At 34.3% G+C, this 26036-nt stretch overlaps 1 protein-coding gene across 2 annotated transcripts in view; it reads left to right on the top strand.

Moving 5' to 3' along the window:
* Nucleotides 1–25826, top strand: part of GCFC2 (GC-rich sequence DNA-binding factor 2) — a 32145-nt gene extending 6319 nt beyond the window's left edge. The window contains exons 4-17 of one of the 2 annotated variants that reach the window (XM_081156585.1): nt 163–260; nt 2103–2218; nt 6357–6543; nt 7905–8028; nt 8973–9054; nt 9587–9699; nt 10645–10844; nt 13232–13382; nt 14006–14127; nt 17882–17958; nt 19375–19441; nt 20641–20787; nt 23323–23447; nt 24246–25826. In XM_081156585.1, the coding sequence (XP_081012711.1) occupies nt 163–260; nt 2103–2218; nt 6357–6543; nt 7905–8028; nt 8973–9054; nt 9587–9699; nt 10645–10844; nt 13232–13382; nt 14006–14127; nt 17882–17958; nt 19375–19441; nt 20641–20787; nt 23323–23447; nt 24246–24363 (1727 nt within the window). In that variant the 3' untranslated portion in view covers nt 24364–25826. Of the gene's footprint in view, nt 1–162; nt 261–2102; nt 2219–6356; nt 6544–7904; nt 8029–8972; nt 9055–9586; nt 9700–10644; nt 10845–13231; nt 13383–14005; nt 14128–17881; nt 17959–19374; nt 19442–20640; nt 20788–22216; nt 22324–23322; nt 23448–24245 lie in introns of those variants that run through there. The other variant, XM_081156586.1, reaches the window with a different exon arrangement.
* The last annotated feature ends 210 nt before the right edge of the window (nt 25827–26036 follow it).

The raw sequence follows: 26036 nt of genomic DNA, 5'->3' as shown, positions 1-26036 counted from the left end.
TGATAATAGTGCCTTCTTCCCAGAATTACTGTGAAGAATAAGTTAACACATCTAAAAGGCTGCTAAGCTAGCACATTATAAACCCCCCAGAAGTGTTAGCCACTGTATTAGAATGGAAAAAATGTTGACTATCTAACCGTGAACTGCTGCTGTTTTCCCTAGCAACCAGACATGAAGAAACAAGTGAAGAAAGTCAAGAAGATGAAAATCAAGATATTTGGGAACAGCAGCAAATGAGGAAAGCAGTTAAAATCACAGAGGTAATCATTTCTTTTATATCATGTGTATTAGTTTCCTGTGACTGCTGTAACAAATTACCACAAATATGATGTCTTAAAGCAAGAGACGTTTATTCTCCCACAGTTGTGGAGGCTAGAAGTCTGAAATCAAGGTGTTGGCAGTACTGTGCTGCCTTTGAAGGCTCTAGAGGAGAATCCCTTTTTTGCCTTTTCTGGTCATTCCAGGTGTTCCTTACTTTGTGACTGCATTACTCCTTTGCCTCCTTCACATGGCCTTCTTTGCTTTGCTTTTACACTGTGTCTCTTATAAGGGCACTTGATGGATTTAAGGCCCACTTGGTAATTCAGGATGATCTCATCTTGAGATGCTTTCCTTAATTATACCCACAAAGACCTTTTTCCAAATAAGGTCATAGTTGCAAGTTCCAGGGGTTAGAAAATAGAAATATCTTTTGGGAGGCCACCACTTAACCCACTACACTATATATATATATGTGCTTTTCCCACTAGATTTTAAACACCTTTCACATATTTATTACAAGCCACTTTAAAGGACCGTATGTTTTTTATCCTTAATTATATAGTAACTGACAGTATATAGTATATGGTAAGTTGCTTAAACATGAAGTTGAAACAAGTAGTGAAGTTTAAAACAAAACTCACAAACAAAGAGAATATTGTACTTGGGGTCAGAAGTTCTGGATTTGTGTTCTGGCACTACCACTAAAATACATGTTCCATGAGCATAAGAATTAACTATTTTGTCCAGTGTTGTATCCCGCAGTCCCTAATATTGTGAGTGCTCTATAAATATTTGTGTATGACTTTGAGCAAATCATTTAATTTTTCTAAATCTGTTTTCTCATCAATAACATGGAAATCATTATGTTACTTAACTGAGTAGGCTGTAATGCTCAAAATTATAATGATCTAAATCATAGTGCTTATAAATTGTATAATGGTATACAAATACAAGGTTTTTAATCTTTTTAATAAGAATACTTTGAAAGATTATTTACTCTCTTAAGAAAGTATTATAAAATCTCCATGTTATTAAAACTAAAAAACTAAGTAAAGGTAGGCCTTTGGTTGTAATTTAGAAGTTTCTGACCAGGGAAATGATTTAGAGGACGATTTTATGACTGTAACAAGCTTACATTCTTCACACACACACCCTTTTTTTTTTTCTTTTTAGTAAAATCAGTGTAACAGCAGCATTAAAATAATACTTTGAGAAAAAACATGCCACAGTTCTTACTCTTAACTACTCAAGTTTGCATAATCCTTTTTAATTTAGATAATTATCAAGATAATAAAACTGGCTTTAAAAACACTGAGAATCAAGCTTTTGTGAAAAATAAGATTTTTGCCCAGGCTAGGTGGCTCAGGTGGCTCAGTTGGTTGCAGCTGTACACCAGGTTCCATTCTCCCTCTGCACGTACCTAGGTTGCAGACTTGATTTCCAGTCCAGGTGCATAAGGAAGGCAACTGATCAGTTTCTCTATAACATCGATATTTCTTTCTCTTTCTCTCTGCCCCCTTCTTTCCCTCTCTCCCCCCTCCCTCTACTTCCCCTTCCCCCCCGCACTTCTCTAAAAATCAATTTTAAAAAAACACATATCCTTGGGTGAGGATTAAAAAAGAAAGAAAAAGAAGATTTTGTAATTTGCCTCTTACATGTTAACTTAAAGTTCTATATTAAAACTGAGAATTTGAAACTATTTTATTGTAACTGTGAAAAATGTCAATGGCATGGAATTTTGAGCTAATGAAATCTTAAAGTATGTAGTCTGCTTTTATGTTATTAATAATTGTAAGATTAATGAATGTTGAAAACAATACTAATTTTTATATTATTTTTAGGGAAGAAACATAGATCTTTCCCACAGTAGTGAATTTCAAACAGTGAAGAAGTTTGATACTTCCATTTCATTTCCACCAGTAAATTTAGAAATTATAAAGAAGCAATTAAATACTAGGTAAGTAATATTCATATTAAAATTTATACTTGTCCTAGACAATTCAGTAGTGAAAAGTTAGTACTATGTATATAACCTTTTGAACTATTAAATACAAATGTTAATCCTAAACAAAGTGATAGGAAAAATAGCATCACCTGTGTTACTACACTAACATAACTGATTTCTTTTTTTGTATATGTCTTTTTTAGTCTTTATAAGAGGTATATGTTATGTGGCTAAATTCAATAAATATCAAATTCTGCTGTTTTTTACTTAATGTTTTTATAAGCATTTATCTGCATTGTTAAATAGCCTTTAATTTTTAAAAATAGTATGTTGGGAGTGATGACAGCAAGATGCCAAAATACAAAACCTAGACCTTTCCTTCACACAGATACCAACTTAACCAATATATGTTTAAAAAGCCTTTCTGAGAACTCCAGAAACCAGTTAGGAAGTCACAATGCCGAGGCAGGCTCAAAGCCAAGAATAGCCACATTGTAATGGGTAAGAAAAGCCATTTCGTTTCAGCTGCATCAGCCCCTCCCATAAGCCAGCACTGCTTATGATAGAAAAAGCTCAACTCATGACTTCTCCATTGGAAGGGAAAAAGAAGAGTAGAACATACACCCAACATTCTCACTTTTGGGGAGACTGCCCAAAGGACTAATTTCTGCCTTGTCTGTCTCAGAACACTAATGGGGAACTGTCATACCTTGGATGCCTGGGGCCACAAAGGACAAAAGAGAGCTTGGTGGCTTGTTGCAGAGCCAGCCAGAGTGAACAAGAGACTACAAACTCTCCTGAAAAAGAAACACACAAATCTCTATAGTGGAAAATTTCTTGTAGAAGCCCAGAGAAGATGTATTCCCCATGTAAGGTGTGAGAAGACACCCTTTCCCCTACCCCTAAAGAATCTCTATCTAGGCTAATTGGTGATTTTTCTCTCTAGTACAAAGCATTTTCAAATACACAAAGGAACAAAAAAATAACCAAATGTGAAAAAAATGGGGAAACATTGCTCAAAGGAACAAAATAAATCTCCAGAACCAATCCTAAAGGAACAGAGACCTATGAATTACCTAACAAAGAATATAGACTAACCCTCTTAAAGAAGTTTAGTGTGCTACATGGGAACACAACTAAATGAAATCAGGAAAATAGTACATGAACAGTTAGAATATCAACAGGGGAGCTATAAAAAAAGAACCAAAGATTCTGGAGATGAAGAATATAGTAATTGAATTGAAAAATTTACTAGAGGACATCAGCAGCACACTTAATCAAGAGAAGAAAGAAGCAGTGACCTCTAAGACTGGTCATTTGCATTGATCAAGTCAGCCCCGCTGGTGTGAGTCAGCGGTTGAGCAGCAACCTATGATCCAGGAGATCGAGGTTCGATTCCCGGTCAGGGCACGTGCCCGGGTTTCGGGCTCAATTCCCAGTAGGGGGCCTGCAGGATGCAGCCAATCAATGACTCACTCATTGATGTTTCTCTCCCCCCCCCTCACTGAAATAAAGACATATTTTTTAAAAAATTATCAAGTCAGAGAAACAAAGAAAAAAGAATGAAAAGTGAAGGCAGTCTAAGGGATTTATAGGACACCATGAAGCAGAACAACATTCACGTTATGGAAGTCCAAGAAGAAGAGAGGCAGAATGGGGCAGAGTTCATGTGAACATAAAATAGCCAGAAACTTGAACAATTGGAGGATGGAAATGAAAGATCCAATTTCAAGAAGCTCAGAGGACTCCAATGAGATGAACCCAAAGTAGCTCATGCTGAGGCACATTATAATCAGACTTTTTAAAGGTGAACAGAATTTTGAAAGCTTCAAAACAAAAGCACCTCATCACTAACCATGGAGCCCTGTAAGATCATCAGAAGATCTCTCAACAGAAACAGGCCAAAAGGGAGTAGGATGATATATTCAAAGTTCTGAAAGAAAGAAATTCTCAACTTAGAATACTACATCAAGCAAAACTTCTCCACATATGGTAAAGAAATGCCTTCTTGAATAAACAAAAGCTGAGGAAGTTCATCAACACTAGACCTGCCCTAGAAAAATTCCTAAAAAAAGTCCTTCAGGTTGAAATGAAAGGACACTAGACAGCACAAAGCATACAAAAATATAAAGTTCTCTAGTAAAGGTAAATACATAGACAAATACAGAATCCTATAATACTTGTAAGGGTGGTGTGAAAATTACTTTTAATTCAGATATAGAAATTAAAAAACAAAAAAATAACTAACACTGTGTTAATACAAAATTTAAAAATGTAATGTAGTACGTTAATAAGTGCAGGGGAAGATGTAAAGGAGTTTTGTATGTGATTGACATCAAGTTCGTAGATTTCTGCAACTTTAAAATGTTTTTGTAACCCCCGTGGTAATATCTATAAAAGAGGCACAAAAGAATGAGAAAAGACTGCAGAGCATGTCACTACTAAAAATCAACAAAATACAAGGTATCAAGACAGAAAAAGAGACAAAATAAATACAAAATGGACATAAAACTGCTTATAAAATGGTAATAGTAAAGCCTTCCAATTCAGTAATTACTTTCAATATAAATGGATTAAACTCTACAATCAAAACACTTCTAGTGGCTGAATTAAAAAATTTTTTAAAATCCAATTATTTACTTACATTATAGCAGTTACAGTTACATTGTTGATCAGTTTAGCAAGATGAGAAAATTCTAGAAATTTGTTAAACAGTGTGCATATAGCTAATATACTGAACTTAAAATGGTTAAGATTGTAAATTTTGCTAAATATTCTTGACTACAATAAAAAATAAAAAGCATAATAGTAATATTTGTTCATCCATATAGTTGATACAGCATAATTTACTTAAGTATTTCTCTGTTCGACATTTTTATTTCTAAATTTTCTCAGTTATAAATAATGCTACAGGTAATGAATATTTTATTTCTGTAGATCACTTAATGTTATGTTATTTGTTAAATTTCCAGGGAAAGTTGACCTTGGCAAAAGTTACGCATATTTTTATGGCTCTTGATAGAGATTACGTATCTGAAACACAGCTAACCTTTATTCTCCTTTAAATAATATTAATCTCAAAATAAGTAGTATTTTTGCTAAAAATAAGGCAGACTCCATAATAGATTGTTTTGTTTTGAATGGTTTTGTTTTACTACTCAGCATCTAGTGCATTTTTAGATGTATAAAATAGTAAGTATGATGATAAAAGTCGAATTAGTTCATATAAGATTTGATACAAGGAGAAATTTTTGTTTCTTCTCCCAAAGCAAGTATTTTTAAAGATTTTCTTTTCTTTTTTTTTTTTTTAAATACCTGGGAATTTTTTCTAATACCCTAGGAAGAGGTTAAAAATTTTCACCCCTGTATCTTTCGTATAAATCAGCTTTAAAGTAGCTTCATACCAAAACATTTTGTAGCATTTTATAGTGAAATAAATATATGGAAATCTTCGGTTGTACCAGTTTTTAAACATTAGGTTATCTCTGTATTCTAGGGGATAGGCAGTCCACTGGCTGTTTTTGTAAATAAAGTTTTATTGGAACTCAGTCATACTTGTGTATTTATGTGTTGTCTGTGGCTGCTTTCATGCTACAATCCAGAATTGAGTATGTAGTTGTAACACAACCATCTAGCCTCCAAAGCTTAACATATTTTACTACTTGGACTTTATAGAAAAGTTCTCCAACCTTAGTTCTACATCATTGCTTTTCAGTAGTGATGTTAAATGATCAGATTGCCTTAATTCAAGATTAGTTTTATAACAACTTCACTATCATTTATTGCATTTTTTTTAATATTCCTTTTTTAATTGGAAGAAAATATCTAGAATTACAACTGTTATCTCTAGTATTGCATACAATTCAATTTTATGCAAAGGGAAAGGCAGGAAAGGACTGCAACTACTCTGTTACTAGCTTGAGCACCTAAAACTTTAATGTCCTTTCCTGCCTTGCCCTTGGAGACCACTTTCTTTGTGATGTTCTCCTTGGTTCATCAAGTCTCATAAGCCCAGGTTTATGTGATTGTCAATTTCCTTGGTGATCTCTGTAAGGTAGCTTTGAAAAAACTTTCATCAGACTGCTGCTTACTATAGTAGAAATGAAAGTCTGAAAAATAAATCAATTTTTATTTATTTTTATTTATGTAGATTAACAGTACTACAAGATACTCACCGCTCACACCTGAGGGAATATGAAAAATATATAGAAGATGTCAGGAGCTCAAAGAGTGCCATCCAGAACCTAGAGGGTTCATCAAATCAAGCTCTAAATTTTAAATTCTATAAAAGCATGAAAACTTATGTGGACAATTTAATTGACTGTCTTAATGAAAAGGTACATGGCTATAAATACTTATATATCACTTGTTATAGAGAAATTCCCTTACCATGTAATTTACAAAAAGCCTAAATCCCATAACTGAATACTTTCCTCTAGTGTTTTTTCTACACATTTTTATATACCGTGATATTAAGCATTCCCTTAATGTTGGATAGTAAAGGTAGTATGAAGTTTTGTATATAATTGTTTAAGAAAAACTACTAGAAAGTGAATTATTAAGTCAAAGGGTCTAGTTATTTTTAAGGCTTATGAAACTGCTGAACTTTCCTCCAGAAATATTATGTTTTATTTTTAGTTTACTACATTAAAAAAAGGTTCTTATATATTTATATATTTATTTTGATCTCAGACAAACTCTTTACTTTATTAACACATGTAGTTTTTCTTATGAATTATTTTTCTCCTTTGCCCTGCATGTTTTTGGTTCATAGTGGGGATTTTTTTCCCCTTTTTTGTTGTTTTTTTCCTATATGAGTTTTTTATTGCTTTAAATTTTTAATGCTTTATCCTACTTGACCTAGATAAACTTTCCAGTTTGTTTTGCCTTCTGGTTTTGTTCACAGTGGTTTTTCTACTACCACATGGTTTGAAATTCTTGTGTTAATCAGATTTATGAATCATTTTTTCCCTCTTATAGCTTCTGGTTTCTTTACATATTCTGAGTCCATACATTAGAATCTTGAGTTCCTTTTTTGAACCATTTTAGAAATATACTCTACTTTTTGCATTAGTTTTTATTATTGTTTTAACTACTTTCTAATATCACTTGGTAGTTACTTTCTGAAGTATTTATTACAACATAATTTCCTTCACTTGTCCTTGAAGAATTATACGTTAAAGTCTTGCTGGTCTACACATGGATGTGTCCATAGCAGCAGCTATGTAACATCATTGGAGTGGGGGAAATTACCCCAGAAATACAAGAATGACAGTTTCAATTAATCACTATTTTCTGCTTCACGGCTTTCTTACCTGTCTAGTTAGGTCTCGTCCATTCTCCACTTTTTATAATTTTACCAGTTTCCTCAAGCACCCCCCCCCCACACACACACACACACTTTGTTCCCTCAGCCTATAAAATTTGGCTGTACCATCTTATCTGTCCACTTTTATCCATGTTCCTGACTTCAGCCCATTTGGTTTCATTATGATATTTGTAGCTGTTTTGGTATACTAAGTTGATTTTCTGGTCTTATTAATATTGGCAGTATTGGCAGCTAGATCTGTTCCTCACATTTTTTTAGTTGATAAAAATGTTTCTTTATATGAGAATTCATATATACATGCTAATACATAAATAATACATTTTATTATTATTGATGACCCACAAAATGTTACTTATATATGTATTTCAGATTATCAGCATCCAAGAAATAGAATCATCCATGCATGCACTCCTTTTAAAACAAGCCATGACCTTTATGAAACGCAGGCAAGATGAATTAAAACATGAGTCAACGTATTTACAACTGTTATCACGTTAGTGTTTTTCATCTTCAATATAATTTATTATTCATTAAGCTAAATTATTAGCTGGAGAATAAAAATACTTATATTCCTTTATTAAAAAAATGCTTTTTGTGTATTTTCCCACTGATCTTTAACTGACTCCCTTCTAAAAACCCCAGAACATTTAGAACTAGCGCTTTAAAATGTCTTAAATTAAGTCTAAGACTAAAATATAAAAATTACAACTTCTGATTACTTAGTATTGAGACAAAATATTTATATGACCATTTAATGACTTTTGATATGAGTTGACAAATTCATAGACTTTGTCAGAAATCTATAAGTTTCTGTAGCCCTTCCACAGATTGGTTATGAAGGTTAAAGAAATGCTGATTGATTTCAGTATAGAATCGTCTGTAAGATCTCATTTAAGATTAGGATGCTGCCTTTTAGTTCTCACACTGGTTTTGTATTTTCCGAGATGCCATCCTCTGATTAAGGTGTTGTCAGGAGATAGTGAAATTAATGAGACCATCATCAAGTAGGGAATAATAGCAAAAGCAAAATGACTTTCAAACACATGACATTTAGTTGGTCATGCATTATGTATGGTACATGCTAAAATAGGAAATAATATGAATAACATTGGTAATGCACATGTATCCAGCATTTAGCTACAGGGACAAAAAAATGTGAAAACTACTAAAAAAGAATATGAGGGAAAGAAACTTAGAGGAATTTCATTACTGTCCTCAAGTGCTGAACTATATTCCCCAGCCAAGGTACACTTTCTTAGTCTCACAAACTCAGTGCCTATTAATATTGTGATAGGGAATTAACATTGCAGTTCATTGCATGATGAAATAATAGAATTTAAGCCTGTTATCCATGTTTGTTTATATATACATATGTGTATACACATCTAAGATATAACTTTTGTTTTCAAAGTGTTTCACTATTTCTTTTGATAACAGCCAAAGCTGCGACATCAACAAATGGAAGCTTGGCTGTAGATGAAAAAACTCAACGGATTTTAGAAGAAATTGAATCTCGAAGGTAGCTATCTACAGTGAAGACTTAAAGCACCATTGAGCAAGTATTTTTCACTACTTAAGTCTAGTTACCCATATGGTGTAATTAACTCTAACTTAAATTAATTTCTGAGAATGACATAAAACCAAAATGTAGTTTAGCAGTCTTAACTAAAATAATTTAAACCCTCAGTCCCGGAATTTAAAGACACACTGGTGTATTTGGATCAGTCAGAGGGAATAAGTAAAATGTCATTTATCAGGCTGAGAATTGCTACTAAGCAGAAGCCAGTGCTAATTATATTGTTACCCATTCTTCAAAGTCTGGGTAGCCTATGGGAATGTCCTAATTGAGAATGTCTTATAAGAAAAAAGAGGGAGAGCCACCTATTCAGATTAATGAAGCTAAAATGTCAAAAATACTAACTTAAAATTGTGTGCTAATATAATGCTGTATTTCTGGGCATTTTAAATAAATTATGACTTTCTGTTTTAAAGCATTTACTTTCAGCAGGAGCTATATGTCTAATTGATTTTCGGTTTATTGAAAAAAACAGGGCACGAAGAAGACAAGCAAGGGTGCTTTCTGGAAATTGTGATCATCAGGAAGGGACATCTAGTGATGATGAACTACCTTCAGCAGACATGACTGGCTTCCAGAAAAGCCAGGGTCAGTCACCAAGTTTCTAATATGTCTTTATTTGAAGTATTGAAGTGGTAGGAATTGCTTTGTAGTGATTGCCCTTAAATACATAGCTATATAAAATAGCTGGAAAATTTCAGGGGGGGGAAAACCACTTTTCTTTCCTACCTTTGAAAAAATGAGGTAAAATGGAGAACATTGTATTACTGCATCTTTATAGTTTTTTTCCTTCAGCCTTTCTCTTTTATAAAAGAAGCATGAACATTTTTTGTTTCATTTCTCCACTACATACTTTCTATATGATCATTTGTAATTTAAAATAATTGAATGTGGTTAAGCCATTGTAGCATTAAGAGAAGGTAAAATACCTACAGTTGAGAGTTGTGGGCTTTGCAGTCTATGAGATGGGTTTAGAGAGGGGCTCCATTCTGTGTGATTTTGAACAGATTCCTTGACTTCCCTAAATCTGATGTTGTTTGTTTGCTAGTTTATTGTATCTAAATATAGTTAAGCTAGCCCAGCCGGGCATGGCTCAGCAGTTGAGCATCGACCTAGGATCCAGGCAATCGGGGCTCGATTCCGGGTCAGGGCACATGCCCGGTTTCGGGCTTGATCAATGACTCTCTCATCATTGATGTTTCTATCCCTCTCCTTCCCTCTCTCTGAAATCAGTAAAGATATATTTAATAAATAAATAAATATAGTTAAGCTAGTAACACCTACCTTTTAGGGACGGTAGTTATGGTGAAATTGAGATAATGTATTTGTAATATTTTGGCATATAGGAGGGGCTCAATAAGTGGTAGATTTTATTACTGATAATATTGCTGTTATTACTAAAGCTATTTTTTAATAACTAGTTTGTACGTCAATATCAAAGGAAAGTTTTCAACCCATTGATTACATAGTTATATATGACTGTTTATAGGAAGCACACTTAAAATGCATAACAAAGACTCATTTTGTTCACAGATGACATTTTACAAGATCATAAGAAGATTTTTGAAGATGTGCATGATGATTTTTGTAATATCCAAAATATTTTGTTAAAATTTCAACAATGGCGAGAAAAGTTCCCTGATTCTTATTATGAAGCTTTCATTGGTTTATGCATACCGAAGCTTTTAAATCCCCTAATACGAGTTCAGTTGATTGATTGGAATCCTCTTAAGGTATTTAAGCTTAACATGTGAAAAAAGTAATTTTGATCACATTACAGTAATACCTCGATATAATGGACTAATTCGGGCAAGAGGGTGTCCATTAAAGCCAGAAGTCCATTATATAATAAAATAGGTTTTTAGAGTGGGTATGTTAAAAAATTGACAAATTAATTAGTTTACCTGGTTTTTCTTAATGTAGACATGTTTGTGTAATTAAAATTAAGTATGAAAAGTTTAATTTCACAGAAAAGTTTTCTATATATATTACTGTAATTTTAAATTTATACTAAGTAGGTCTAGTAAATGGGTACAATCACCACCTCGAGTAAACAAATGCACACAGCTGGGGCATGGCTTAGCACATGTCGGAACATTAGCCCACACCTGTTAAAACTGCTACACACAGTCAGTCCACGAGAAAACAAAACCAGTTTCAGTGTATGATGCAATATGATCACTTGCTAATCATTTGCTGAACATTGTTTACAAGCAGTGATTCTTGGAGTTAAATATGAAGACTATAGTTGTAAATATGTAATATTTACTTATGTTTACTTAATAATTACTACAGTGTTTTTCCCAACACATAGCCTGTTTGCTAAAATTTGTTAAAAGTAACAGTGAATTAATAACAAAAAATAACCTGTTAATTTAATTATAAATCTTGGTTAAAAGCATTTTAAAATTAACAAGGTGTTAATTTTCACATATGACATACGGACCAAAAATGTTGTCCATTAAATCTGAAGTCCATTAAATCAAGGTCCACGAAATCAAAGGTTTATTGTAGTTACTTAAATACCCTTGTTATCAGGTTAGCTGTAAAGTAACTCACTTTCAGAGTTGGAGTTGGTAGTTGGTGCTTTGGAGTAATAATCTACATCCATCTTTTCTTGATTTGCACTTTATTTTTGAGGTTGAGTGGCACTAAATACCAGTAAAGGAAACATTTTTTTTAAGCTGCTTCTTTTTGATAAGTTTAAGATCACTCAAAAGGTAAAGGTAATGTTAGGCCTTAAGAATTTTACAGTCTTGGGAAATCAATAGAGGTACCAGGAGTTCTGAAGTTGGAGATAACATATTTGGAATAGTTGGTCAGTAAAACTAATGCATTGAGGAGGAAGAATTTTAATGGGGATTTGAAAGGTATATAGGATTTAAACATGAGGGGAGAGAGAGGAAAAGGTATTTTGTAAAAATGCATAGGGAAAAACAGAGTTCAGAAGCTAGACACTGCACAGATGTTCAGGTCTTAAATTAACAGATATGAACTTGTTTTGGCAAATAATGGGAAGAGGGACATGATGCAAGTAATGGTTTGGGAAATCCTAGCAGTAAGCTAACCTAGAGGGATGGAAGATAAAAGGTAGGGGTATATATTGGAAGGATTTGCTGTAGCCCAAGTACAAGGTGATGAATTTCTTACATAGGGTGAGTGACAACGGAAAGAGAAAAAATAGTTGATTACTGGAGGTGTTGTGAAGCAAAAATCAGCAAAATGCTAAGAATAAACCTTACACTCTACATCCAAATATGACCCCAACATTCGATTCTGGGTTATTAGAACAGTGGTAGTTAATAGAAATGGGGACTTTTCAGAAAAGGAAAGGGTTTTTTGAAGGAAGTTTCACTTTATAGATAATGAAATAATAACAGGACATCCATCTAGATATGCCTGGTAAGCAAACAGAAATGAGGTAATGAAATTCTAGGAAGAGAGAGAGCTGAAGGTAGAGATTTAACAGGGTGAAGGTGGAGCTGTGTCCTTTCCTCTTTCTCTGCCCTAGTCGCCAGGCCTTTGGGCTCTGCCTTAGGTTCAAGGCCATAGTCTTCATAGTGCAGGCGCCATGCTTACTTTGGAATGGTAGGTCGGTGGTGGGACAGCAGCCTACTTGTTAACCACTTAGGCTGAATGAAGTACTCTGTTATGCCTAGCAGAAATCTGTTCGTTCATTCAGCGAATAATAATAACTGGCCATTTGCTATTTGCCTAGTAAGCTAAATCACATGCAAAATAAACATTTGTGCCTATGAGAATTGAGGGAGCCAGAATGAATTTTGTGTAAAAATAAGTAAGAATATCTCTTACTAAGTTCTATTCTTATAAATGTATACTTGGCTCCTAATAGTACCGGCAGGTGTGTTCGGTTTTGAACATACAGTGGGTATTTTTGGAGCATTTGTCATAGAAATGCATGCTTACTGCATAGACATCCTGCCTTAGTTGTGTCTTCCTGCCTAGCCTTGGTGTTCTAGTGCTGTATATATGGAGTTTAAATATGGAATTATTCTCCTTTGATCCTTAGAAAGCTATAGTGGTTACTGAAAAAGTTAACCATTTAAAAATAAACTAATGTTTAAGAATTTATTTATAACTTTGATAATTTTTTTATAAGTTTGATTCCGTAGGTTTAAAACAGATGCCATGGTTTACATCTATAGAAGGATTTATGGATAATAGTGTGCAAGAATCAAAGAAGGAAGATAGTTCTGATAAGAAAATCTTATCTTCTATCATCAACAAAACAATTATTCCTCGACTTACAGGTACTGCTTTGTAGTCTTGATAAATTATTCTTGGGCAGAGTATAAGATCATTACTTTCTGTTACAGATGTTATAATTAAAGCTGGTTAACAAATAGTTGTTCCTGCAGTTGATTTGCTGTCAAACTATTGATAATCTTTGGCCTTTAGCATTTGCGACATTAGCGTTGCTCATATAACTCCTAAGTCATTTATTTAGTGGCACACTTCTGTCCCTACTCCATGCTATTTTTTTCATTTCCTTAACTTGTCCCCTTATCTTTCTCCTCTTTATTTCTTCTCTTTAAAAAAGATACTGTTCCCCTGGCCAGTGTGGCTCAGTGTTCACTAGAGTTTCATGGTGATGAATTTGAAGTGTAGTTTTTTCCAGCCACGTTTTAGCTGCATGATTGCAAGCACAGATTCGGTGACAAGGTGCGTTTAGCAAAGGGTGGTTTAGCCAGACAACTTCAACAAAGCCCCAAGGTTAAGGAAATGGAGGATGTGTGCAAATATGTCATGGTAATTGTTGTGCATTTTAAACCATAAAAGGCAGGCAGTAGTCTTTACTAAAAAGCTTCAATTGTTCATATGTAACAAGCAAAGCAATTGAGTAAATTATGCACCACTGAAATTTTTGTTTCAGACTTTGTAGAATTCATATGGGATCCCTTGTCGACCTCACAGACAACAAGTTTAATAACAAACTGCAGAATGATTCTTGAAGAACATTCCACTTGTGCGAATGACGTTAGTAAAGGCAAACAGGTAATAATTTCCAGAGTTATATATTTCTTTATAAATCAGTATAATTTTATTATAAATTTTTGTTTATAGAAGAAGCACAAAGTAATCATTAGAAGACTATTTGGGGGCAAAATATATTTAGTTCTAATTTATAGAAACCAGGACCCTGTCCAGTGTGGCTAAGTAGTTAGAGCGTCAGCCTCGCACCAGAGGGCCTCAGCTTCAACTTCCAGTCAAGGGCATGTACCTGGGTTGCAGGTTCAATCCCTGGCCCTGGTCAGGGCGCATGTGGGAGGCAACTGTTCCATGTTTCTCTCTCCCCTTCCCTTCCCTCCCTTCCCTCCCTTCCCCTCTCTCTAAAATTAAAAAGAAAAAATATCCTTGGGTGAAGATTAACCAAAAAAAAGGGAAGAAACTAGGATTGACCATTTTTTTCTATTTATAATAAGATGAAAGAATACACTTTAATATTCCTGAATAACAGGAATGGAAACCATTATTACAGGATACACATACATATAATGAGACCCAGATTATTGTGTTGATTCTTACTAGCTTATTTCTCTGTTCAGTGGTCTAATTTGTGTTCTCGTGCCCAGCTAGCTGTCCTTCAGGTTTGTGAATGTACATTGGTCCTGCAGAGATGAACAGCCATAAATGAATTAGAGCAAATTCATTCCTTCTAAAAGAAAATTTAAAAAATCTCATTACCTTTGTTCTTTTGGCAAAAATCTGGTGGCATTGTGGCCTTGCTTTAACAATGATTTTAAAATTAGACTAACATTCATTATATTAACTAATTATTTGTAATCTGCCAAAGACCAGGATCCAGAGTTCAATAGGATAGATTATCACCGCACTATGATTTAGAACTGAGTTTTACTAAACATAAAGAGGAACTTTTTAGAGGCCTTGGGTGACAGTCTGTTGTAACTTTTATTGTAGTACTGTTTTTTGTCATTCTTTTTGTTTATGAAAATGTTGTATACTTATGCAGTTAAATAAGTAAATTAATTTTATGTTGAACTTTAAGTAAACTAAGAGATTGACTGGAGGGCACCCAGAGTAGAATAACCAAAGTGGTTGAAAAGGAGGTGTGTCATATTCATATTCTGAGCACTTAAACTTTAGCACTTGAAATTGTTATCATGAAGGAGGGACACTAAGAAGAGGGAGACCGGGGTTCCATCATGATTCTGCCTTCAAGAAGTACATAATCTTAGTGGAAGTAAGACGAACACAAACTATTGTTTAAAACAGGAAGTGAGGAGTGGGGAAGTCAGAACACTCAATTCCTGCTATATACTCTGTTACGTCTTATAACTGTGTCCTTCTACTTAGTCCCAGCAGTCTTATAAAAAATGGGTGATAGCTTCGTTTTATAGACGAAGTAGCCGTCTCAAAATCTTGTTCACAGTAATACCTTGAGTTTGAACTAGAATTTGAACCTTCATTAGTCTTAAAAGCCAGCGTCATCCCACTGACCACAGTGCCCCCCCATGAGCAGCCCAGGTAAAGTGCTATGAAACTTCAAAAGAGAGGCAGGACAGAGAAGTTACTTTCTGCAGTGAAAGAGTTTGTTAGAGGTGGGATCTAAGAACGGAGAGGATTTGAACATATAGCAACATGAAGGGAGCTAAAAATTGTCCTGTATAATCCTAAGTAAACTAGGACCATGGAGTGGAAGGTGTAGGAGAGAGAGGTTTGTTTCTTTGTTAACTGAAATCTAATAGGCAGTAGCTGCCCACAGTTATGGGCGGCCTTAGGAGATGATTCCTTTCATTGCATGCTTTTAGGCATAGGTTAGTTAACGAGTGAGTGGAAGTGTGAAAATGGCCTCGTTTGGGTGTGTAGATAGATTGGTGGTTTTCAACCTTTTTTTTTTTTTTTAATCAACAGAGCCTTTTTCAAATAAGTCTCACCCACCCCTATACACAAACACACACAAAAGCAAAACTTGATCTATAAATTTACTTACTGCTATGGCGAGCACCTGCCCTCATTCTTCCCTGAGGGCCTCAGTATCCACCCAAGCCACCCAGGATTATCTCCAGAGTTATACAGAGAAATGTAAAAACACCTAGCTGGGGCTTTTAAGTGCCTTTTCAAAGCTGTTTTAAAGGATATATGCAGAGGTGTGTGTGTCTACTTGTTTCGAGAACTTTTTTTTCACCAAATAATGTATTTTAATACTTGGAAAAGTTAATGAGCTGAGTTTTAAAATACATGTATTTAGGTTTTCTTTTGTTTTAAACAATTTATTTTAAAATAATGTAAAACTTACAGAAAAGTGTCATGAATAAAAGTAGCCTACATATTCAGTTTTTGTTTATAATGTTTATTAAATATTGCTATTGCTATTTGGCCATTTAGGGAATAGGTTACAGATATTTAAGTGGAATGAGAAACAGGACTTCAGTTAGATATACTTTTCAAGAAAAGAATATATTTAGTTGAATTCTATATTTATGAGTAATTTGGTTAGTGTAGAGTATATGACAGTTTAATTTGTGCTACACATATTGTCACTTACTTAAAAAATAACTTTCAGCCCTGGCCAGAGTGGCTCATTTAGTTGAGTGTCTCCTGTGCACTAAAGGGTTGGCAGTTCGATCCCGCATCAGGACACAAACCTGGGTTGTGGGTTGGGTCCCCGGTTGGGCTTACATGGAAGGCAAACCAATTGATGTTTCCCCTACTCTGAGCATGTGAGGATTTTAAAAAAAAAAATTTTTTAAATAAGAAAATAACTTTCAATCTAATGTAGGCCATTTTCATTTTTCAAATATGGATTTAAAAGAACAGTATCTTATAGAAATCTTGCTAATACAAGAAAAAAAAAATTGTTTACCTCCCCTTATCTTTTTCATCCAAGAACTGATACCATTGTAGGATATTTTCATCCAGCATTTCAAAATTGTAATCCTAACAAACATGTACATTTGCAACCTACTTCTTTCACTTAATATTATCTCACTAAATATTTAAATGTATATATTACTACAGCCTACTAGCTAAATAGTATTTCATGTAATATGAATGATGGCTATAACTTGATGTTCTTAAAAGTCCCTATGATTGAATATTTTGGTTGTTTCCAATTTTTTATATACAAATTTAAGAAAATGAGTTTCTCAAATAAATTTACTGTATCAAAGGACACTAACAAACCCACAAGGGACCCATAGCTAGAGTATATAAAAGGCTTCTACAAGTCAGTAAGAAAGAGGTAGACCTAATAAATAAACAGATATGTAGACAGGCAGCTTAATTAGGTAGTTTGTAAAAGGGCATGTTCAAATGGCAAATAACATGAGAGAGTGCTCAACATCACATTACTCAACAGAAAAATAAAAATAAAATATGACTAAATACCCACCAGAAACATTAAAAAACAACAACAAAAAACCCATATTTTGGTGAGGGTGTAAGTGGACAGGTTTTCTCATACACAGCCAGTGGGACTATAAATTGAGTACCACTACTTCCTAAAAGACATGTGCAAGAACTTTCATAGCAACATTATTCATAGTAGCCCCCAAACTGGAAACCATCTAAATGTCCTGTCAGTAGTTTCATGCAATGGATACTATGCAGCAAGGAAAATGTACTAACTGCAGTGACATGCAATAACGTGGATGAACAAAGTTAAAGTTCTCTTGTACCCAATTGACATTTTAATACTTGATTCTCTGGGTGTGTACAAAATACTCCTTTTGGTAAATATAGTTCTACCTATGATTATCACTGATGCTTTTAATTTTTTAAATAATAGGATTTACCTAAATCCATTGTTTCAAGAATGAAGAAAGCAGTAGAAGATGATGTTTTTATTCCTCTGTATCCAAAGAGGTAAGAGCTATTAATTTCTAGATTGTCTGAAATAGCTAATCATGTAATACAGATTAAGAATATAATACCTGAAACTATATATTTAAAACATTCATATACCCATTTAGATGCAAATTGAGATTTCAACAAATATTGCTCAGTTACCTTCTGTATACCATGTTTGATGCTTGGCACTTGGAGAGAGGTTTGTTTGTTTTTTAAATATTATTATTAAGAGCATGACAGGTGGCATAGCAGAGTAATTAAAAGCACAGATTCTGGAGTCCAGATTCACCATTACTAGATAATGACCTTGGGCCTTTCTGTGTCCTCAAATGTAAAGTGGGACATTAAGTTAATGCCTACCTGGAAGGACTGTGAAGATGAAGAGTGCTTGGAGCAGTGCCTGGCACAGAAGAAACACAGCAGAAGGCCTGGAGCATCACTGAGGGGCCAGAAACCGCATCTGTGAATTCTGTATTGACCTTAAATTATGAATAAGTATTATCTGATGCATGTTCATACATTTGCCAAGAAGGCATCAGTTACAGTAATGAATCATGAGCTGAAGCTGCCCTGCGAGTACTCAGAGAACTCAAGAGTTTTATGGAAAGAAAAGAAGGGCATTTCTAAGCTTTCTGGTCAGTTTGAATCAAGAAAAATATCTGTGTAAAAATTCTGCCTTGTTAAGGTTTGTTTTCTAATGTTTTAGACAGGTAATATATTCACTTGGTTCAAAGTATGAGTGTATCTTTTTTTAAATGTTCTTTATGTTTAAAATGAAAAGTCTTACTCCATCCTACTCCTGACCTTCCTCCACTGTGTACATAAGTGCATGCAATAACAATAAGCAGTAATTTTTTTACCTTTCCAGGATTTCTTTATGCAATTAATACACTTTCAGCAATAAACAAGTTTTTAAAAATGAAATAAAAAAAGAATACTTACATATGCTGTAATCTTATTTTCTCCTTCTTTTTAGAACAAAGAAAGTATACTGTAAACAGCTCTACATTGTTTTGTACCTTTTTTTACTTAGTATATCTTTGAGATCTTCATATAAGTGAGATCATCATATAAGTAGTTTGTTGTCATATAGATGTACTGTCACTGATGGGCATCTAAGTGGTAAACCATTACCAACAATGCTGTGAACCATTTTGTGGACATTCTGTACACATTCTGTACCTGTGCAAGTATATCTACAGAAGCCATTCTCAAAAATAGGTTTGTTGGGTCAAAGTGTGCATGCATTTGTAATTTTGATGCAATCAGAGCACCTCCACTTATATTCCATTAAGGCTTAATTTGGTTGGTTAAAAAAACACACAACAGCACTCAGTTTTTTAAACTCTGGTTCTGAAAGTTTTTTAAACTCTGGTTCTGAAAGATTAACAGTGGTTTGCATTTTCTCCTTTCTCTTTCATTTCACATTAGTGCTGTAGAAAACAAAACATCGCCACATTCAAAGTTCCAAGAAAGACAATTTTGGTCAGCTCTAAAGGTAAGCAGAGAACTGCAAAAATAAAAGTGTTTTCTAGTAAATTCAGTTTCCTATAGAGGGAGAAAATAAACTTCTGTAAAGAACCAGACTGTTCTTGGCCACGTGGTCTCTGTTGAACTAGTCAGCTCTGCAGCTGTAGTGCAGAAACAGCCGGACGGTTCCTAAACAAATGAGCATGGCTGTTTCAATAAAACTTTACTTCTGGACACTGAAATTTAAATACATAATTTTCACATGTCACAAAATTTGCTTCTATTTTTTTCAATCATTTAAAAATGTAAAAACCATTCTTAGTTCACCAGCTCTACAAAAACAGGCAGTAAGTTGGATTTAACCCACAAACCATAGCTGGCACCTCTGGTCTAAAAGATAAAGGACGAAGTCAGTGCCAAGTCAGTGGTAACAGATGGGAAGGAGAAGAGGGGTTCAGAGGTATTTAGGCTGAACCATTGAAAGGACTTGATGGCTAATTAATAACGAATGCAGAGTGCTAGCCAGGCTTCTGACTTTAGCACCTGGTAACTTAGGACATTCTTTGAGGACGCTGGAGGGGATACAGGAAGAACTGGTCTGGGAGGGAAGATACATCTGTTTTAGACTGAACTAAAGATACCAAATAGAGGCCTAAGAGGCAGCCGGGTATGCGAGTCTGAATTACAAGGGACAGATCTGAGTTGGAGATTTGGGAGTCAAACCACATGTAGTAGTTGGAGCCATGGTCATGAATGACGACCTCTGAGATTGGCTGAAGCAGGAAAAGAAGGCTAAGGACAGACTTTGGGAAACACTGACATAGAGGTGGGCAGAGAAAGTGGAGTCTTCAGAGAAGCCGTAGAATGAACTGTGAAACTTAGAATGGGCACCAGAGAGGGGCATCAAGGGAACTAAGCGAGGAGTCTTGCATCCAGGGGCCCCACGGTCTGGGAGGGGATGGATTGAGGAAGTAGATTATTGATTTTGAAAGGCTCCAGCAAGTTTATTTGAAATGGATTTTGGGTGGTTGTCCTAAAAAGTGAAAATAGGATGAGGCTGGAACGTATCAGGTACTTAGAAATATTTTTATTGATTTTAAAATGGACAGTTCCAACTAATTTGTAGTGAAAGATTAAACAAGTTTGACCAACTTGTTTGTTGGAGACTATTTTAGTTTTCCTTTGGAGAAAAGGTACATAGTCACTTGACATTTCATTTTATTTTAGCTCTTTCGCAATATTCTTCTTTGGAATGGACTCCTCCCAGATGATACCTTGCGAGAGCTAGCACTGGGGAAGCTGCTAAATCGTTACCTTATCATAGCTCTTCTTAATGCCACGCCTGGGCCAGATGTTGTTAAAAAGTGCAACCAGGTGAGTTAGTAGAAAATTATTCTAATTTTATCATTTTTTAAAATTCAGTTGTTAAAATTACTTTGTAGCAAAATAATTAAAATTGTGATGTTCACAATAATAGCAAACAAATCTCTTTAATAAACTAGAAACCCAAAAGCAACTTCTCAGTATTTAAAAATTATTATACTGGTTTCTTGTTTACTAAAAGAATGTTAGGTCCTTACCTCTTGTTAAGTACCTACATAAATTTCAGGTGAAATAAAGAAGTAAGTGTTAAAAATGAAATAAAATATTGGACTAAGAAGGTAAATGACTGTGATGGTAAGGGAGTCCTTTCTGGACATAAAAGCAAAAGAAATGATGAAAAAAAGAGATAGATTTGATAAAGACATAAAACTTCAGTGGATCAAAAAACATTAACCAAAAAGATATCAGGATTATTTAATCATTGTTAAAACTGGAAGATGGGTTCATTGAGCTCACTCTACTTATTCTTTCTCCTGATGTTCATGTTTGAATTTTTCTTCAATAAAAAGTTAAAAAGAAAGTGAATTGAAAAACAAAAGCTATAATACAGGAGTGGGCAAAAGTAACTTAATAGTTATTAATACAATAAGTAATAAATTGTAATACAAGAATAAACTCTGTTTCGTATACTTACAATTGTAAACCTGCTTTTGCTCACTCCCGTATGTAACAAGGATTAATATCCACATACAAAAAAGCTCTTTACAAATCAGTAAACAGTTCAAATATTCCAGTTAAAAATGGCCAAACGACGTTCAACAGGCAATTCACCAAAAAATAATATGCAAAAATAACCTCTAAACAGTACTAATAGAGAAATGCAAATAGTACAGTGAGGATATTATTTTACCTGTTGCATTGGCAAACTTGATTGCTGTTATTTTCATTATAATTCCCAGTACCGTCATAAACACAGGGAAACAGCAACCCCATATCGTTCCAGGGGCACCACCAGCTGGACTGTGTGGCACAGAGGTCCAGGGAAGCAATCTCTGCGCTGTAGGAGGGACACAACCCTGGAGACTGTTTTGGCACAATTGATACCAAACCTTTAACGTTCATACACTTTGACTTAGCAGTGTTATGGGATTTAGCCTAAGTTAAAAATCAAAGGTGCACATACAGATGTGAAGTACAAGGAATATAATACTATTATACCATTATTTATAACGGAAGAAAATTAAAAACAACCTAATGTCCGAAAACATTTTCTGTCCATAAGATAAAAGTCATGTTGTTGAAGAACTTTTAAGAATATGAGAAAATAGTTACTTTATAATTTAAATTTTAAATACACACACTCACTCTAGGTTGCAGATCCTAGCCAGCCATAATTTTTCTGGCTATGGTTTCTATGTCATGTAGTTTAACTACATTATCTACCAAAAATTTAAATCATCGTCCATGCTGTGTGTTTCAGGTTCCATTTAGTGTCATTTCACCATAGGAGTCTGCCATGCAGAAGTAGAGAAGACAACTCATGACATTCTCTCCACAGCTTGTGGCTAGAAAACCAAGCCAAGGCAATGTAGTTTTATGTTCTGGGATCTTTTCTGGAAAAGCTGTGAGGTTCCATGAGACTTTTATTGAGGCTTTTGATACAGAACAAAGGGAAAGCAGGTGCAAATGATACTACAATGCAAGCCAGTGAGGGCTGGTTTCAGAACTTGAAAAAGAGATGCAACTTGGAGGACTCTGCCTTGGGCAGGCAGTGTGTCTGCCTTTTTTCTGGGTAATTGCAAAGGGTGACTAGGAGTGGGATAAATCTTTTCTCTCATCTGTGTTTTCAGTGCTGACCAATCAGATTTCTTTTAGAAAGAGTGTATTCTAGAACTTTCATTTAACATTTTTTAAACATGCATTTTCCCCCTTTTACCTTATAAAAGTACTGATTTTGATCTTACCAACTATAGCATAACCTGTTCGTCCAAGGATTTCTTTGAATAGTATGACCTCAGGTTTTTCCTTTCTCCCCTTTTCTCTCCTTTTTATTCTTCCTTCTGCTATAAAGTTTTTCTTTTATTTTGTTAAAATTTTTCTGTTCTTACCAAAACTTTCCCCCAAGTCATGTATTACCTTTAGTGTGATAATGAGTGGTGGTGGTGGTTTTTCAAAAGAAAAATTGAATGCACATGCACTGACACTCTATGCTGCCATGGACATTTAAAGCAATGTATTAAATTAGAAGAAAATCAAAACTATTTTTTTTTCCTCTGTGTATCTTTGAATTACCTACTTGATTCCTTAACTGTAATTTGTTTATGTAGATCATATGCTAGGTCACCCAATATCTTAGTGAACTAATACTGAATGTATATATTTTATAGTTGTGTCAACTAAAAGTGTTTTGTGTGGGCATTTCTGGTGTTTAGTTGTAAATTATGTTAAGTTTATAACCTTTGACAAAGAAAGGGGAAATTCTCAAAATTTACCTGCATGTTCACCATGAAGATTAAATAGCATCATGTTAAAGTCCTTAAGTGATAACTGTCATTATTAAAACCAACCATGTGTTTTGATTAACAGATAATAGCATATTTACCAGAAAAATGGTTTGAAAATTCTGCCATGAGAACATCTATTCCCCAGCTAGAAAACTTCATCCAGTTTTTACTGCAGTCTGCACATAAATTATCTAGAAATGAATTCAGGTAATGTATATTTAATTGTCCCTCCATAAGCATAGCTCAAGGATTCTATTCTCAGCAATTTTTGGAAAGATTTGTACTTTTACTCTACTTTTAAGAACCTGTTGAGACTATTACCATAGAATTACTAGATATTTTTATGTACAACCTTTGGAATCACTATTTTATACTCACACCTCATGCATATATATAGTTCATATTTTTTAATGTAAATGTCTTCCAAAATAATCACTTCCAGAAAACTATAGCACAGGGAAATTTAGAATTAAAAGTGTAAATCAAAACCTCTTATTAAGCATGTTTTTAATATGTTTTTAATTATCCTGGCCATTTTTAAAGGGTCAGTGCTTTTTAAGTATAGGCCTGCAGCCTGGTGTTTACCCAACAGGGGCTAGATCCCTGTTTTATCATTCACAGCATTGGATGTCTAGGGGCTTGAGGACAGTGTTGTTCTGGTGAACCACCTCTCCAAAAATTACAAGGCCCAGATCTGGCATTAGAGGATGTCTGTGGGGTAAATACCCCCCACATAATAGCCCACATGAGCTGGTAGCAGCACACCACAGATTTGCTCTGTGCTTTTCTGCATTTCACAGCCATTCACATTAAAATGTGGCAGGATACACCCACGAAATAGTCTGAAGTGGAACTTCATAATCACCTGGAGAAGGTAGCATCTGAATATATTATGCTGTTCTAGCTACTGGCTTAAGGTGAAGTTTTTGTTACAGGTAAACAACTGATGGTTCACTGTGCTCTCATACATTGCATTTTTAAGGGGAAAATGTTTTTGTTTTTCAGGGATGAAGTCAAAGAAATAATTCTTATTCTGGTGAAAATAAGAGCTTTGAATCAAGCGGAATCATTCATAGAAGAGTATCACCTAGACCATCTTAAATCATTAATTAATCAAGTTTGAGTAAACTTTATAGGAAAGTACTAAAGTAGATTTTAGTATAGTCACACTCGGCTCCTTTGCTGGGGGGTGGAGGAGTGGCTAGTGCCTCTTTATTCCTAGTAATGGAGGCGAGCATTTGGGGGGAAAACACGGATTTCATCCCTCCACTCCCTCTATCAGGAAGGGCTGCCCTCCTGATCCTGTGTGTTTGCAGAAATTGAGCACACTGGGCAGTTAAGAATTTGAGCTACGAGTTCCCCTTCCATTTTTGTTGCAGCTTTTCCAGTTTAAGAGAGGAGGTGGCGAAACCTTGCTTGTAGCTGCTTTGGCTTTAGTGAGTCTTGTGTTATGCCCTGATCCACAAAACATCTTTTCATTTTAATGATCTCTGTTTACAAATAAGTTAAAATGGAAATCTTAATTGGAATGAATTATTTATTAAGTATTAACTGATTAAGGCATTTTTAAGGCTTTGATAGCTAATAATTATCAAATTGTCCTTCAGAAAGCTGTACCAATGTGTTGTACCAACACAGGTGCGAGAGAGGCCTGTGAATCCCCCCAGCAATAGGTATTATTTTTTTAACTCATTGTAAATTTAATAAGTGAAAAAAAAAATCTTAATTATGTGTTTGGGCTATTAGAGTGGGATTGCTTGTTTTTTGACCATTTGTAGTTCTTTGTGACATGTCTATTGGTCTTTTTCTTATGGATTTGTGAGCTTCATATATTTAAAGATACCAGTGTTTAGTCTGTCCTGTGTCATTTGCCATTTTTCTTTTAATTCTGTGTCTATTTTTGGTATAATAAGTCATTACTTGTTAGGTAATTACTATTTTGTTATGGTTTTTGTCATGAGGTAAATTTAGATAAGAAACTGGTATTTTAAATAACAAATCATGTGATTCATTTTCTGGAAAAATATTTGTATAACTAAGAAAATCTGGGGCAAGGGTTAATGTTGAGAATATTTTTCAAAGTAAGAGTTCACTAATAATATTTCTTAAATCTATTTGTAAAATAACTCAGTGGCAGCCCTAAATATATATTTTGCCCAAAAGATAATCAGGAAAAACATGATTCTATTGTAGGGTTTGAGCCTGAGGCCTCTGACACTGTCACCCTAGCTTTGAAGCTGCATATATTTTAACAGATTGATGTGTTATTTCTACTGCAGTGAAGACTCATGATTCACTTGATGAATAGTTTTTTTAAAGTTTATTTTAATTACACAAATTATACAGGAATAGAGTCTCATCTAGAAGATTAAAGCCATTGCTGAAAAGCTTTTAGCATTCCCACACAATTCTTGTTCCCAGAGGTCAGTGCTATTTTCGTTTCAGTGTTACTCTTTCAGACCTTTTCTCTATTTACAAGTGCATGTGTGTGTGGTTTTGTTTACATAAATAGCCATATTTTATTGTTTTGCATATGAAATTTGTAATTTTTTTTACTATTAAAGTACATACACATTTGGAAACTTCCCTCTGACTTAGCATTTTTATTAAAGATGTATTGGGTGTGTTCTTACATTTTCAACTTGGGCAGAGAGATTTCTCTTGCTTGTCATAGAATGGAAAATATTGGATCTATTTTCAAAACTACAAATTGATTTCAAGTTCAGCCATTTTCAACTAAGTTTCATTATGTTTGGAGTTTGAACCTCAAGATTTTTATCCGTCATATACTATAAT

Source organism: Miniopterus schreibersii (assembly GCF_964146895.1).
Source record: "Miniopterus schreibersii genome assembly, chromosome: 13".
NCBI lineage: Eukaryota > Metazoa > Chordata > Mammalia > Chiroptera > Miniopteridae > Miniopterus > Miniopterus schreibersii.
This window is presented reverse-complemented; position numbering and strand designations above follow the sequence as displayed.